This window comes from Carassius auratus, unplaced genomic scaffold (genome assembly GCF_003368295.1).
Source record: "Carassius auratus strain Wakin unplaced genomic scaffold, ASM336829v1 scaf_tig00216774, whole genome shotgun sequence".
Lineage (NCBI taxonomy): Eukaryota > Metazoa > Chordata > Actinopteri > Cypriniformes > Cyprinidae > Carassius > Carassius auratus.
In genome coordinates this window covers 25,726-42,414 of record NW_020528732.1, presented here as the reverse complement: position 1 = coordinate 42,414, position 16,689 = coordinate 25,726, and the positions used below count along the sequence as shown (strand labels likewise).

At 37.2% G+C, this 16,689-nt stretch overlaps 1 protein-coding gene across 1 annotated transcript; it reads right to left on the bottom strand.

The window, feature by feature from the left end:
* Positions 1 to 12,615: 12,615 nt before the first annotated feature.
* Positions 12,616 to 15,781, bottom strand: LOC113098953 (uncharacterized). The gene is made up of 4 exons (XM_026263995.1): positions 15,756 to 15,781; positions 15,391 to 15,467; positions 12,675 to 14,196; positions 12,616 to 12,621 (listed from the first exon to the last, which is right to left on the bottom strand). Exons 2-4 carry the CDS (start codon positions 15,408 to 15,410, stop codon positions 12,616 to 12,618), a joined length of 1,548 nt encoding a protein of 515 aa, XP_026119780.1. The 5' UTR covers positions 15,411 to 15,467; positions 15,756 to 15,781.
* Positions 15,782 to 16,689: the final 908 nt, after the last annotated feature.

Below are 16,689 nucleotides of genomic sequence, written 5' to 3'. Positions count from 1 at the left end.
TGAAATGAAATTATTTTTATTTATTTTATATTTTGGTGTTCTGGTTAACAGTTTTCACTACAGTAGAGTTGGACTGGGAAATCTTACACTCATCCAGGGCATCCTATACAACAGGGGTGTCGCAACTCGGTTTTGGAGATCCGCTGTCCTGAAGAGTTCAGCTCCAACTTGCCTCAACACACCTTGATTAGCTTGTTCAGATGTGTTTAATTGGGATTGGAGCTAAACTCTGCAGGGTTATCTGCAGTTTTGGTGGTCCTGCTATATACCCACAACACTATTATTATTTTTATTATTATTATTATTATTATAGTTGTTTTTCTTGTACCTGTCATTTCTTTACCAGCAGGTCTACTGTTATGAACAGAACTGTCTCCATCTTGTTGCAAAACAACCACATCATTGTAACTTTTTTGCACACAATATAAATTAGTCAATTGTAAGTATAGCATTAAGACAGTGTGTTATTGTTGTTATTTTTCTCAAAATCACTTTAATACCTAAGATAAACAAACCTCTATTTCATACAAATATTTTACAATAGATTTGCATGGCTAAATGTCTAAATTAGTACAATATGTTTATACAAAAATAACACTGAACAGGTTATTGCATTATTATGTCTTATATTTTTGTAGTGTTGTCTGCACTAGCTCCATCCTTTACTATAATTTGATGTGAACATCTGTCTGCGAAATATATCAATGCACCTTTACAATAGATAATAATGATGTCCTTTAATGTAATAATGGAATGCTACTGATTTTGCTACTAACATTTGCTTGCAGTTTAATACTTAACTAAACTAAGACAAAAATACAGTAGCCTATTTACAGATGAAACTGACCTGCACTTGATGGTCAGTAATTTCGCTATATTTCACTGCTGCTTCTGGTCACTTGAGTACCACAGAATATTGTTGTATTATGCTGTTTTAAACCGCTTGATGGGAGCAGAATCAACTGATTTGTGATTTAATATCAATTTATTATCGAATGTCAAACTCGGCAATGATCACGTTGGTGCATGTGGCATGCAATAATATAAAATAATAATGATATAACAAAAAATAAAAAAATAAAAAAGTAAAACTGGGCAGCAGGTCAAATGAGATGCCAGGAAACAGGGAATTCTCTGTGTGCTCAGGATGGCCAGTCCGGGCCTGCCTCTGAAACAACTGGAGAGCACAAACATTTTCCTTTCCAATCTGTTATTTATGGTGAAACTGAAAGTTAGACCTGCATGTATAAATATACCTTCTAATGAGAGCTGCTTTCACATCACACCTGCACATCCTTCAGCAGTACAAGACAGTAAAGATAGTTATATGATTCTTCTTATAACTCTGTTAGCACAACAAAAGATTGCAAATGGGATCAGGTGAATCAAAACCAGCTGGAGGTCAGTACTGCATTGAATAATGGGATTGTTTCTGACTATGATAACTGATATGCATCTTTTAACTTATTTACATTTTAAATCTATTTAATCAAATTTGATAAATTCATAAAATGCATCAGTTTAACAAAATTAACTTACAATGTTCTGAATGAATAGACTGCATTTAAAAGTCTGTTTGAATGACGTTATTGGGTCTGCTTGGATCCTGTAGTCACTCTCAGGTGTCTGTTATTAGAATACAGTAACCAGGCAAGGACTGAATTTCTTTAGCAGTATATCATATGGTTGTGGTTCTGAAATAGAAATAAACAAATAAAATAATAGCAACTAAATAAAGTATTGTAATGATAATTACACTCACATAAATTATCTAATGAATGTAATATACAGAAGCAGTGTGACAGAAAGGGCGTCGGCTTACTGTTACGCACCTCACCATACTGTGAAGATGTGTCCTGACACGACGGGACAAAACCAATAAAATCCATTATAAACGAGGCTTGTGCTGCATCCAGTGGGGACATAATTACTTATTATAATGACTTATACTGTCTTTACGCATTGCATTGCATATTGCGCTGCGTAAACATATAAACATGTCTCCCTTTGTGATCTGAGAAACGACTAACAACAAGAACTACTCTACACTGCTTAAAACTCGCTTTTCAATCATCAGTGGCAAATCTTTTACATATGTAAATGTCCTTACAGACTGTGAGTCAGGAGTGCCAGATTGTCCTTACAAAGTTGGAATTGCCCCACTTTATAGAAACTGACACCTGCATTGTAGGCTATTCTTCCAGGAAACAGTCCTCATCCTCTGTAAAATGCGCAGTACAGTCTTGACACAGCGACTAGGCTTAACTTTTATAAAGAATATCTCTTTGTATTTGACACTTTAGTCTTTGCAACTTCACAGATCTTCTTAAGGCACCAAAAACTTGTAATACTCCCATGAATATTAAATCATATCATATGATCCCTTTAAAAAAAGTTACAAGACACTAAACTAAAAGATCTCTGAAAATCAGTTTCATAAATGATGCATAAAGTTTATGCATCAACGTTTTTAAAACATTATTAAAGCCAAAAACTTTGAACAAAGGTTATATTAATGTTACTATAAGTACATTTTTAAGTTTGAGAGATCCTTGTCAGAATGTTAGCCAACGATCTGAGAATGATCTGTTAGATGGGATAGATACATTCTCAGACTCAGAGATTGAGATAATACCAATTTATTGTTAAACTGAATTGTTTATTTGGTCTTTATGTATTTTGTTTTTCTTCACAGTACTGGATGAAGCATGGAGAACATTTGACTGGAGGTAAGCCACATAAACAGCTTACCTAGGTAAGCTACATATATATATATATATATATATATCATTTTTTTTTTTTGTAAATTTACTAAAATAGTACATATTGGCTGAATAAATAACTCCCAAAAAATAATTCTCAAACAGAAAGATCCAAATGTTTTTTTTTCTTCTTCATTTATTATATATTATTTTTATTTATTAAGTGTGCAGATATTTGCAGAAAATTTTGCAGAAAATTTTGTCTCCTGTCTTTTGTAGACAGAAGAAAGTACTGAAAGAACGTCTAGAAAAGTTTACTCTGAGTAATCCAGATGTGACAAACATCAAGATCCTGTTGGCTGGACAAATTGGAGCAGGGAAGTCCAGCTTTATTAACTCTGTCCTTAGTGCCTTTCAAGGAAAAATAGTGAATGAAGCACTAGCTGATACTTCAAAATCAGGCCCCACTCGCAGTTTCACAACAAGAGTAAGCATTATTTGACTTCTGTATAGCACACACAATAGCTGCAAAGACTGTAGGAATGTGATTCTAAGAAATATAGACAAATCATCAACCAACCCAGACATTTGTATACATCATACGTATTGTGTGATATCTAAAAATATATATTGCCATTTGTCTCTGTCTTTTTTTTTCTTACAGCTGAGAGCATACCGCATCAGAAGTGCAGATGCAGATTTGCCTTATGAATTATGTGACATAAAAGGTTTAGAACCTGAAAAAATATCTGAGTGTCAACCAGATGACATTGTCCACAGCATATATGGACATGTGAAGGAGGGATATAAAGTAGGACATTCAATTAAAAGTTAAAGGGATCATTCACCCAAAAATGAAAATTCACAAAAGAAGATATTTTGAAGAATGCTGGTAACCAAACAGTTGCTGGCAGCCATTGACTAGAATGCTAAAAACATGGTACACATTCTTCCGAATATTTCCTTTTGTATTTAACAGAAGAAAGAAACTCACACAAGTTTGGCACAGCTTGAGCATGAGTAAACGATGAAAACATTTATTTTGGGGTGAACTATCCCATTGACTACATTCATTTGATTAAAAATTAACATTTGAATGTGCACAATATATTCCAATTTTTATATTTTGTTTTTATTTCATAAAACTAGTTCGAGGAGAAATCCCTCACTATCGACGATGAGCATTACAATGAAAACCTTTCACTGTCTGATCAAGCCTTCTGCCTAGTTTACGTCATAGATGCAAGTACAATCCAACTCGCTGCAGAAGATAAGATAATTACTGAGAAATTGAAACTCATTCGCCGGACCATCAGTGATAACGGTAAAAATGTATATGATTTTTATATTTCTTATGCACAACACTGTAATACATAAAAGCTCCCACATTCCACATAAAGACTAGTTTGGCGTATGTACATATTTGAAATGCATTTCAACAACAACAAATATGATTTAAGTGAACCAATAAAAAAGAGAAAAAAATAATATTTTTTGCCTTTGTTTTGTACAAGATGAGAGAAATAGAAAAAAAGGGAATACAGGTGCATCTCAGTAAATTAAAATGTTGTGGAAAAGTTCATTTATTTGTTGCTCCCATTATGGTTGAATCACAGGACCAGATGCCAGTTGCCTTGTCTCAACAACTAATCTCAACAAATTAGAATATGGTCACATGCCAATCAGCTAATTAACTCAAAACACCTGCAAAGGTTTCCTGAGCCTTCAAAATGGTCTCTCAGTTTGGTTCACTAGGCTACACAATCATGGGGAAGACTGCTGATCTGACAGTTGTCCAGAAGACAATCATTGACACCCTTCACAAGGAGGGTAAGCCACAAACAAAGAAAAAAGAAGCTTCACAGAGTGCTGTATCCAAGCATGTTAACAGAAAGTTGACTGGAAGGAAAAAGTGTGGAAGAAAAAGATGCACAATCAACCAAGAGAACCGCAGCCTTATGAGGATTGTCAAGCAAACTGGATTCAAGAATTTGAGCAAACTTCAAAAGGAATGGACTGAGGCTGGGGTCAAGGCATCAGGACCCACCACACACGTGTCAAGGAATTTGGATTTGTATTTCCAAACAATGCAGATTATGTGAAGGCCACTGTCAAATAAACCTGGGCTTCAAGACCACCTGAGCAGTGCCATAAACTGATCACCTCCATGCCACGCCAAATTGAGGCAGTAATTAAAGCACAAGGAGCCCCTACCAAGTACTGAGTACATGTACAGTAAATTAATACTTTCCAGAAGGCCAACAATTCACTAAAAAAAATTGTATTGGTCTTATGAAATATTCTAATTTGTTAAGTCTGTGTGCATTTAATTTATTTAATACAATGGTTTCACAATTTTAATTTAATTACTGAAATAAATGAACTTTTCCTCAACATTCTAATTTATTGAGATGCACCTGTATATAACAAAATGTAGATTTGTATAATTTGGAGGAAAACACTTTAATCTTTCTCATTGCAGGGATTCCTCAAGTGATTGTCATGTCTAAAGTGGATGAAGCATGTCCTCTGGTCAAAAATGATCTAAAGATGGTCTACAGAAGCAAGAAGATCAAAGAGAGGGTACTATATGTAATTTTAATCATCTATACATGTTGCATGTTTTCTATAGTTTTACAAAATCTATTTTGTGTTTCTGTCCAGATGGAGTTGTGCAGTGCCAAAGTGGGTGTTCCAGTGAGCTACATCTTCCCAGTGAAGAACTATCATTATGAGATTGACACAAATGATGATGTTGATGTTTTGATTCTCAAAGCATTAGATCAGATTGTGCGTTCTGCTGATGCAAGACAGAGGCGTGGTGCTTCTAATGAATGAGTTTTGGGGACAAAAACCAACATTAATAACATTTAGAATTTAATGAATATTAAATGGCCAAAAGTATATCATCATCTGAATTAAGAGACATTCCATGTGCAACAGGTTATGTACAGGTTATAGCCAACATTTGATAATGATAAAAGTGACCCACACATACACACAGTATTAGAAATTGCTACACAAATTCGTTTTCATTTTGATTGACTTGAACACGAGCTCAACAACAAAAAATTCAAAATGTGCGTGCGTGCGTGTGTGTGTGTGTGTAATTATGTAATGAAAAAAAAAAAGCTCAAAACGTTTTTCTAAATTAACTTATGAAATATAATCATTATGTCATTACATACAAAACTGAACTTTTTTAATAGCTTAAAGGAACAGGGAAATAGGCTCGGGGTTGGTAATTCTGATAAGCAGTCGTACACGGGCCGGGCTCAGGTCTGATCGTCTCGGGCCAGGGCTCGGGCCTAAATATGAAGCCTGTGCATGGCTCTACTTCTCATTATTTCCCTACAGTGGCTAATGAACTGGAAGTCTCACACATTTACAGAAAACTATTTACTTCTGCGTTGAAAAAAATCTGGATTTAGGTAATAACTGCCTAACGTGCTCATCATGCAAAACACACAACGTTCTTAAAGGGACATCCTTTTACATAAGCAAAGGAAAATGTAATGTATGTGTTATCGCAGTTTGCTTAATTTGTGTTATGTCCATACTCTCATTATTCTTTCAAAGTAAAGACAATTCTCAGGAAGGCATCACAGCAGCACTCTTTAACTTTATTCTACTTCTTTTTGGGGGAGTTATACACAGAACTCTTCTTATTGTGTCTGTCAAAAAAAAAAAAAAAAAGATAAAAAAAGTTGTATGTTTTTGGTAAATATTTTACAAGTTTAGTATTTTTTGTTGCAGTCCTGTGTTTATGTGGAATATTTGTATATGAAGCAGAGCTTTCATTACTGTAGTACAGTTTCATATGGCACTCTAATGTGGCAGTAATTATAGTTTTTTCCCGATATTTTACATGTGTTTGCTGATTCTTTGGCCCATGATTCTTTGGCCCATTTTTGATAATGGGCCAAAGAATCAGCAAACACAAGTAAAAAATTGGGAAAAAACTATAAGCACGGCCAAATTACAGTGCCATATGAAACTGTACTACAGTAATGAAAGCTCTGCTTCATATACAAATATTCCACATAATTTGCACAAGCTGTAATATTTCCCATGTCTTGCAAGTATTCTGTATGTTGCAAATATCCAATATGCAAATATGTTCAGCAGTAGCCTACTTGAGGCGAGTGTATAGGTGTATGTGATTTTCTGATTTGAACCCTTGATGGCACTCTTTTAAAGAAAATTGTCTGTGAGAGAGATAACTGTAAGAAAACTGCCCATATATCTTAAGTAAATAAATTTACTTAAGATATTGGGCCACAAAAAAATGGGCCACAGCTGCCCTTTTTTACCAGTCTGATTTATTAATACTATAAAGCTGATATCTCATGGACCCAAAACTGGTTGCATCAACACCAAAATAAAGGCAAATCCCTCTGAACTTTAACCAAAAAAAAACTTTAGAGAAATACATAAAACTATTGTTTTAATCTTTTAATAGCTAAAAACACTGACTGCTGTTTTTAGCCTATAAGAATCTACAGGTTTTTTTCTGAATAAATTAGAATGTCATGGGAAAAGTTCATTTATTTCATTAATTCAACTCAAATTGTGAAACTCATGTATTAAATAAATTCAATACACACAGACTGAAGTATATTACATCTTTTGTTCTTTTAATTGTGATGATTTTGGCTTAAATTTAACAAAAACACACCAAATCACTATCTCAACAAATTAGAATATGGTGACATCCCAATCAGCTAATTAATTCAAAACAGCTGCAAAGGTTTCTGAGCCTTCAAAATGGTCTCTCAGTTTGGTTTACTAGGCTACACAATCATGGTTAAGACTCTTTTTAAGCCACTCCTGAACCACAGACAATGTCAGAGGCATCTTACCTGGGCTAAGGAGAAGAAGAACTGGACTGTTGTTGCCAGTGGTCCAAAGTCTTTTCTGATGAGAGCAAGTTTTGTGTTTCATTTGGAAACCAATGTCCTAGAGTCTAGAGGAAGGGTGTAGAAGCTCATAGCTCAAGTTGCTTGAAGTCCAGTGTTAAGTTTTCACAGTCTGTGATGTCATCTGCTGGTGTTGGTCCATTGTGTGTTTTGGACACCAAAGTCACTGCACCATTTAACAAGAAATCTTTGAGCACTCTTCTATCACTCACACTATTCTGCTGACCAGCTTTTTGAAGATGCTGATTTCATTTTCCAACAGGATTTGGCACCTGCCCACACTGACAAAGCATCAAAAGTTTGTTAAATGACCATGGTGTTGGTGTGCTTGACTGGCCAGCAAACTCACCAGACCTGAGCCCCAGAGATAATCTATGGGCTATTGTCAAGAGGAAGATGAGAAACAAGAGAGCAAACAATGCAGATGAGCTGAAGGCCACTGTCAAAGAAAACTGGGCTTCCAGACCACTTCAGCAGTGCCACATAATGATCATCTCCATGACACGCCGAATTGAGGCAGTTATTAAAGCAAAATGAGCCCCTACCAAGTATTGAGTACATGTACAGTAAATGAACATACTTATCAGAAGGCTAACAATTATATATATTTTTTTTATTGGTCTTAAGAAGTATTCTAATTTGTTGAGATTTGTTGTGAATTGGTGGGTGTTTGTTTTAAATGTGTGCCAAAAATCATCACAATTAAAAGAACCAAAACTTAAACTACTTCAGTCTATGTGCACTGATTTATTTAATTCACTGGTTTCACAATTTAAGTTGAATTAATGAAATAAATGAACTTTTCCACGGCATTCTAATTTATTTAGAAGCACCTGTAGTTACACAAACAAAGGCTGTTTTTTTTTTGTGTTTGTGGAGCGTGACATTCTGTGAAGTACTAAAAAAGACAGACCAATTTCATTTGCCAAAGATATAGGAACTTGTCAGGCGGGACCCATGTGCAGATTTATTAAACAATGACAGAAATATGTCCAATATACTTTAGAGGAAATTTTATGTAACTGCATGACTAATAACTAACAAGGAATTAGTGAAAACAACAAACACAAGATGCAGTAAGCACTTAACATCATTGTTCAGGGGTGCATTTCCCAAAAAGTATCGTTGGCTATGGCTGCAAGTTCTATTAAACAGTATTAGTAATGATGGAACTTGTGACCAAAGTTGCTTTAAAGAAACGCACCCAAGACCAAGACAGACTTTCACTATTCCAGTATCTGGATGTAAATGGACATATGAATATTGTTCCGGAACAAATTGTGACGATCGTGTATCCAGAGAGACACAGGGAGAGCGAGAGATCCAAATGCAGATGTATTTATTATAGGGTAATCCAAATCGTAGTCAAAACAAGCAAAGGTCAACACCAAAAAGACAGTCCAAAATAAACAAACAAAAGGAAAGGAACAGGAAAGGGAGGACGAGCAGACTGGGAAGAATCTCGGGGAACGAGAATGCTGGATACATGAAGGGTAAGGACTCCATACAAACAACAGGATAAGACTGGTATTTATAGGGAGGCTAATGACAATAAAGTGACTGCACCTGGTGCAATTAACAATTAACAGGAGTGCAATTACTCTGATGACAGGACAAGAGTAGAGGAATTCTAGTGCCTATGGTGAAGTGCCTGAAGGGAAGTGAGCCCACTAGTGGACACCCAGGGAAACAGAGACTAGACAGCGTGACATTACCCCCTCCTCCACAGAATAGCTGCCAGATGCTCCACCCAAACCCAAGGGAAAACCAAACACACAAAGAGACCAGGAGGGAGGTGGAGCAGCGGAGGACCAGGGGGAGGGACGGAGGGCCAGGTAAAATGGGGAAAACAGAGACAAGAGAAGTCCAGGAGGGTGGTGGACCGGCGGAAGATCAGGGGGAGGGACGGAGGGCCAGGTCCTTAGAGGGAAACAGAATGAAAGACACAGACATGAAACCCGGGAGGGAAGTGGACCGGCGGAGGATCAGGGGGAGGGACGGAGGGCCTGGTCCATAGGAGGAAAACAGACAGAAGAACAAAAAAAACCACAAACACAAAAACACAAGTCCAAGAAATTAAAGAATTAAGAAGGACATCACATGACGCACACCAGGGCGGAGCAGAAGACCACCACATCCGTGCGGTCAGAACAGACGCTCTCCAGTGCGGAGCAGAAGACCACCACATCCATGTGGCTGAAACATACGCCCCCCAGGGCGGAGCAGCGACCAACACATCCTTGCGGTCCAAACAGACGTCTCCCAGGGCGGAGCAGAAGACCACCACATCCGTGCGGCCGAACCAGACGCCCCCCAGGGCAGAGCAGAAGACCACCACATCCGTGCGGCCGAAACGTACGCCCCAAAGGGGGAACCAGAAGACCACCACCTTCGTGTGGTCGAATGGGCAGGAGGACAAGTCTGGTTGGGCAAGTCTGAAACAAAGAACATGAACAACTTACGGGTAGCCACCATGGCCACAACAGGATCAGTCGGGTACTCAGAGAGTTCGACTGAGACATGACGAGACTCAGGAAGTTCCGCAGAGGCGAGTAGAGACTCTGGTAGATCAGCCGAGCCGAGGTGGGACTCTAGTAGTTCAGCAGAGACATGGAACAGCTCTGGTATTTCAACATAGAAATGACGAGACTCTGGTACTCCCATGGTGTTACTACTGGGTTCCAGAAGATCAATGCTGACTTGACTCTGCTCATGAAGATTATTGGTGACTTGCATTTGTTCATGAAAATCATTGGTGACTTGTATTTTTTCATGAAGATCAATGGTGACTTGCCCTTGTTCATGAAGATTGATGGTGACTTGCCTTTGTATTCTTGAATTCTCCCATGAAGAACCCCGGTGACTTGACTCGATCCTTGAAGATCACCGGTGACTTGACTCTGTCCCTGAAGATCATCGATGATTTGACTCTGTCCTTGAAGATCACCAGTGACTTGACTCTGTCCTTGAATATCACCAGTAACTTGACTCTGTCCTTGAAGATCACCAGTGACTAGACTTGATTCTGGAAGGTCAACGGTGACTAGCCTTGACTCTGGAAGGTCCACGGTGACTAGCCCTGACTCTGGAAGTTCAATGGTGACTAGTCCTGACTCTGGAAAGTCAACGGTGACTAACCCTGACTCTGGAGGGTCCACGAGCACCTGACTCGACTCTGGAGGGTCCATGAACACCTGACTTGACTCTGGAGGGTCAACTGGAACCTGACTCGACTCTGGATGGTCAACTGGAGCCTGACTCGACTCTGGAGGGTCAACGGAAACCTGACTCAACTCTGGAGGGTCAACGGGAACCTGACTCAACTAAGGAAATTCCACTGTAGCTGCCATCCTCTGCAGTGGCTCTGGGCTGGTGGCCATCTTTTACTGTGGTGTTGGCCCAGCCTACGTGACGTGAACAGTCTCTGGATCAGTAGACGTGACATGAACACTCCTGGGAATCACTAGGTTTTGTGACAGCATGGAGAAATGATCCAAAAATGTCTCAGCGGCCATCTTGGGTGTTGGCGTTGAGCTGGCGGCCATCTTGGGCGTTGGCGTTGAGCTGGCGGCCATCTTGCATCGTGGCGCTGGGTTGATGACCACTTTTTGCTGTGGCGCTGTGCTGGCGTCCATCTTGCCTTCGCCTTGTCAATCTTTAGAGTGTCATAACCGGACACCGCCACATCATGTCACATGCTTCCTGTAAACTCCCTGGTTCATATCTGCCCATAACAACACTGATACTCTTCTGTACATGCAAAATATATGAATAATAAACCCGCGATTACGATAGTAAAGCTTGGTATGAGATTTTTTGGAGATCTGGGGCATTTTTATAAAAAAAAAATTGAAAATGTACATCTGAAATGCTAACTTGTGCAGCGATGTAAAAGGCTATAAATAGCATATTTTTACAACAGTAAACAACCAAATTCCACCCGTGATCGCAAAAGGAAGTTATTACAAAAACTCAATCGGGGTTTAAAGTGAGTTTTGAGTAAAAGTGTACTAATAATTTCATAAATTGTCTGATGTAGCTTAATGCTAACATTAGCTCTAATTCTACTAATAGCAGGTGCATTTATTCTTCATAATGCATTTCTGTCACAATAATTCATCTAAGGTCGTAAGAAAATGTTTTGTTGAATTTTTTTAGTAAGACTTTTGCTAAATAAGGGCTAAATGCATGCTGAGACTGAAGTGAGATAGCAGCTTGGTGGCTTTGTAAAGCTTGAAATACCACAACAAAGGCTAATAAAGGGGGAATAAAAGCAAAATAATAATGCATATAATGTGTCATACCTGGTGGAGGTGTGAAAGACTTGTTTTGTGAGAACAATAGAATCATGAATGGGGGAGTATTCAGAGCCAAAAATACAGACAGAGCACACAGAACATCTTCACATGATCTTACAGAGATGACAAGTGCCATAAATCAATCAGATTAGCCTTCTCTAAAAACACACATGACATGGCCTTAGAAAATATTTCATAAAATTCACAGTTTTACAGTTTAGATTATGAAATTTTCAAATGAAGCTTTGGTAGACTTGTGGCTTTAAATAGACGGTGTTTCTAAACTCATATCCTACAGTACATCAACAATTTTTTAATACATTAAAAAAATATGTTTTTAATATTTTTATTTTTATGTTTGAGCTTATATATCTATATTATCATAACAGTCTGAGTGATTCCTGAACAGTAAACTTTGAAATGTCAGCTTTGTGAACAAATGATGATTATGTATCTAGTCAGAAAGAATCATGAGCAGAAACCTTTTTATTTTGGGTATGTCATTTCTGTCTCCATGCCAAAAAAATGGGGGGTGACTGGTAAGGGGCTAGACAACACAAACAATTGGCTAAATTGTTATATTTAGCAAGGCTTTAGTCACTCTTACAAATTATGTACTGTATATGAACACTGCTTTCATGAATACAATGATAATATATGTAGCATTATATCACAGAAAGACAACTTCAGAGCTCACTACATCTGATTTAACATGTTTTCATGTATTTAAGCACTTTGTTTTTTTCTTCCCTTGCTCTCTTTTTTTTCTTTTCCAGTGTTTCAGCCTTTCCAGACTTACAGATTTCCTTCAGCTTCTCAATCAGAAAATCAAAATGCTGAAGTGTGAACACAGAATCAGTGTTCAGTGCGATCAAGTCCAGAATATCCACACAGTGATAAGCTTCCATCACCAGGTATACTTTCTCAATCTCTAATATGTGTAGTTCTTCTTCCAGCTTCTTGGCCAGAGACTCACCTTCCTTAATTTTGATTATACTGTCATTATATTTATTTTTTAAATCTTCATCTGTCATTTTTTCCCTCTTCATCTTTGTTTCATATATTTTTGCTTCTTTGACATGTTTGCTGTAGTGGCATTTATTAGTACACACTGTACAGTAATGATTCTTCATGACTTTACACCATGAGAGACCACAGCACCACCAGCATCCTGGATAATGACAGTTCTCCCTACAGACGGTGCAGCACATCGCCACACTGGCTACAGAACGATCAATATCTACCTTCTCTATGTAGACCACATCAACTTCATACTCAAAGTTCTTGTTTTCTTCAGCATCTTTCTTGTTTTGCTCCACAGCTTCCTGAGCTTGTTTCAGCTCATTTTGCTTTGTGTCAATCTTTTGATTAAGTGATTGTAGATCAGAGATATTTGTCTCCAACTGCTTCCTTTTCTCCAAAACACCTTGAGTGATCTTCAGTGATTTTGCTTTTATGTTTTCAATAAATGTGAAAAATCCTGTAATTTCTGTGAAAGTTAGATCCCATGATTGTTTCAGCATTTCATTAGTTTCATCAGCAGGTTCTGTCTGACAGTTGTCGAACAGGAAGTACACTGGGTCATTCTGTTGATTTACTGCACACTTGATTTTAGCCTCTTTAACAGCGGTCAGGATATTTTTAGGGATAGTTCCACGTGAATGTGTGAGGACCAAGATGATGTTTTCAGCAATATCTCTTCCAAATAAAGACTGAACAGCATCAAATATGTATAATTCTCTTTCAGATATTCGAGTCTGGGTTGCTTTAATCACCAGACACACTGCATGTATTTTATGAATACCTTCAGCAGATTTACTTAAACTGAGCAAACTCTCAGCAATCTCTTTATCTTTCTCAACTCCATGAGTGTCTCCATATCCTGGAGTGTCGATGATTGTTAAATGGATTGGACTCTCTTGTAGATAAAACTCATATACAGTGATGCGTCTGGTCTGAGTATGAACTTGTGAGTAGTAGCTCTGATCATCTGTGATCTCAAACCAAACCTTGTCTTCTCTCTGAACACCCAACATGTAGTTGATCATCACATCGATCAGGGTTGTTTTTCCTGTTCCTGTTCCTCCCACCAGCAGAATGGTTTTATGGAGTTTCTTTGTGTGTCTCTCCCCAAAGGTAACTTTTATGTATGGTTTAGATGGATCACGAGAGTCTGTCCTCGGTTTCAGATGATATCGAGTAGGAGGCCCCTCCTCAGTTACAATAGTTTCTTTGATGATTGCATGAAATTTGTACAAACTTGATTCTTTTTTTTGTCTGTGGAGAAAACAACATATAAATAATATAAATAACAGCATAATACATTTTAAAATACATTTTATTACTTTACTTTTTTTAGGGCCCTATGAAATCCGTTTATTTTTTCCCAAATTCGGTTGAATATTTTTCCAAATTCCGTTTTTGCGTTTCAATTTTTCTGGATTCCATTTTTTCTGTTTATTTTTTTCTCAACTCCATTTTAATGGTTAAATTTAATTTTATTAATCAAATACTTGTCTTTAAATTAAACCGGACTCTTATTTTGATGTGTTTACGTGAATACCTTTACAGTTCCGTGTATGTGATGTGACGCTAGTTTCAAACGGGAAATCAAACGGTCAAACGATCATGAAGTGAACGCATCATGACTCTCAGTACAGTTTTGGAGGGGGAAAAACATTTCTTAAGGCTATTTTAAGAAATAATTGAATAAAATAAGTTGTTTTTATGCATGTAAATATGTCAATGTGCTGAAGTGCATGAAAACCAGCTATGTATTAGACCCGGAAATAACGTCTCTCTTTCTCTCTCTCTCTCTCTCTCTCTCTCTATCTCTCTCTCTCTCTCTACTGTATAAAAATACATTATATATTATTATGTAAAGTATAATATTATACACTGTAATAAAATATAGTATTGTATTATAGTTATTGTATCCAAAGTTGTCTGTCTGGAACGCAGCATTAGGTTAACGTCAATAAACGAGCGTGTACTACAATTACGATTCATTCTATAAGGTGACATTTCAGCACTTGGGAAACGCAAGTGAAACAATAACGAACGATCGTAAAATTACTCGTAGAAAACGCTCTTAAGCGCTAAGATCAATCGTTATCTGGAAACCCGGCCCAGAACTTTACACACAGGCAAACACGGCTTGAGTAACGCAGGAAAGCGCGTTACTATAGTCTAGTAAAGTAGTGTAGTTACCAATATTATTAGGGTAATCCGTTACTTTACTTCATTACTCAAAAGTAATACAGTTACTGTAATCTGTTACTTTGTAACTCGTTACCCCCAACACTGGACTGGAGCTATATTTAAGTCATGTGAATAGCAGGGAAATGTTTATACTACATTATCATTTTAACATATGTTTAACAAAAATAGGAACAACTGGTAAAATAAAATTTAAAAGCTCTATAGACAAAAACACCTAAATACTGAAATTACAGTGGCTACTAGTCCTACCTTTCAGTAGAATATGCCATGACTCTGGATTTGTGGTTTGTAGTCTTCAATGTAACCAATCAGTGTGTCGAAAAACACTGTATAAGCACATTTAATTATTGTTTTTAAAAACTTAAAGACATAGGACCAAACAGTAACTGACCAAGCTGTACACATAATTAGTATTATTAAAAAAACATACTTGGGAACTTCCCATCTATCATTTTTTTCTACCTATTTATTTATTAAAAACAATAATGACAAATATCTACAATCATATACAGTAACATATACAGTAAGCCAATATGAGAAACTAAAAAGCATTACAATATAATAACAGACACAGAGGCTACAGAACAGCAAAATACACTAACTTACAACATTACCTGTTTGTTCAACTGCTTCTTTCTCCCAGATGCTGTGTTCCAGGCAGGTTTTTTGAGACTGTAAGTCACTAATTTAAATCACGATCAAAGACTTTCCAGGCAAGTCACGCCAAACGTCCTGAGCGCAAGGAATTGTAGCTAGATTATTAATTTTGTTAAAACGTTATATTGTCCTATTTTTTTTTTTTTCAACGTGTCCCCTACCACTTGCATTATCCGTAGGGACTGCCATTGTTGTTTCGCGAACTATGTGACGTCAGAGCTCGGGACTGGGAGTAGGCTACTACATCGATATAGTACGAGTTCACGGGTGGGAAGCCACAGGTTTGACTGCTGTTCCAGTGCACTTTCAAGGGTAGAAGGTTGGAAAAACACTGGTTAAGGCTGGCCTGGAACGTGGCATGACGGCATGACTCTCTCCAGATACTCGGAGACGGGATGAACGCCAGTTGTATTTATACACTGGTCAACACCCATTTGCTGAAGGTCAGGTGATTAGCAAGAAGCGTTAGATCTGTTTGGGAAAAACAACTGGTTTCACCAGTGGTTTAAAACATGTGATTCCTAGATAGAAATGCTTATTTGACCTTTATTTATACTCCTGATGTAGAGTCTGTTGCAAAGTAAAAAAAAAAAAAAAAAAAAAATACGCTATATAAGAACCGACAAGACATTTAAATAATAAAAAAGATTCCTGCTGAAGTAATAAAGACGTATAAATAGGCATCCTTAATATAATGAATAATCAGCTTAAAATTGACTAAATTTAAAGCTGATCTACATCACCCGCACGGAACGGCTTCCATGTACAACTAAGATGCGCAAGATAGATTAGATTGATTATTACATTTTAAAATGCATATTGTAATTAATTATTTAAATGTTTCTAAAAGAACATTTCTAAATAAAATTGTGTATTTTTAGCCAATGTATA

Coding starts and splice junctions, on each gene's coding strand:
- LOC113098953 (XM_026263995.1), bottom strand. CDS start 15,410: ATGGCATATTCTACTGAAAG. Junction 14,197..15,390: donor ATGGCATATTCTACTGAAAG/GTAGGACTAGTA, acceptor TTTTCTCCACAG/ACAAAAAAAAGAATCAAGTT.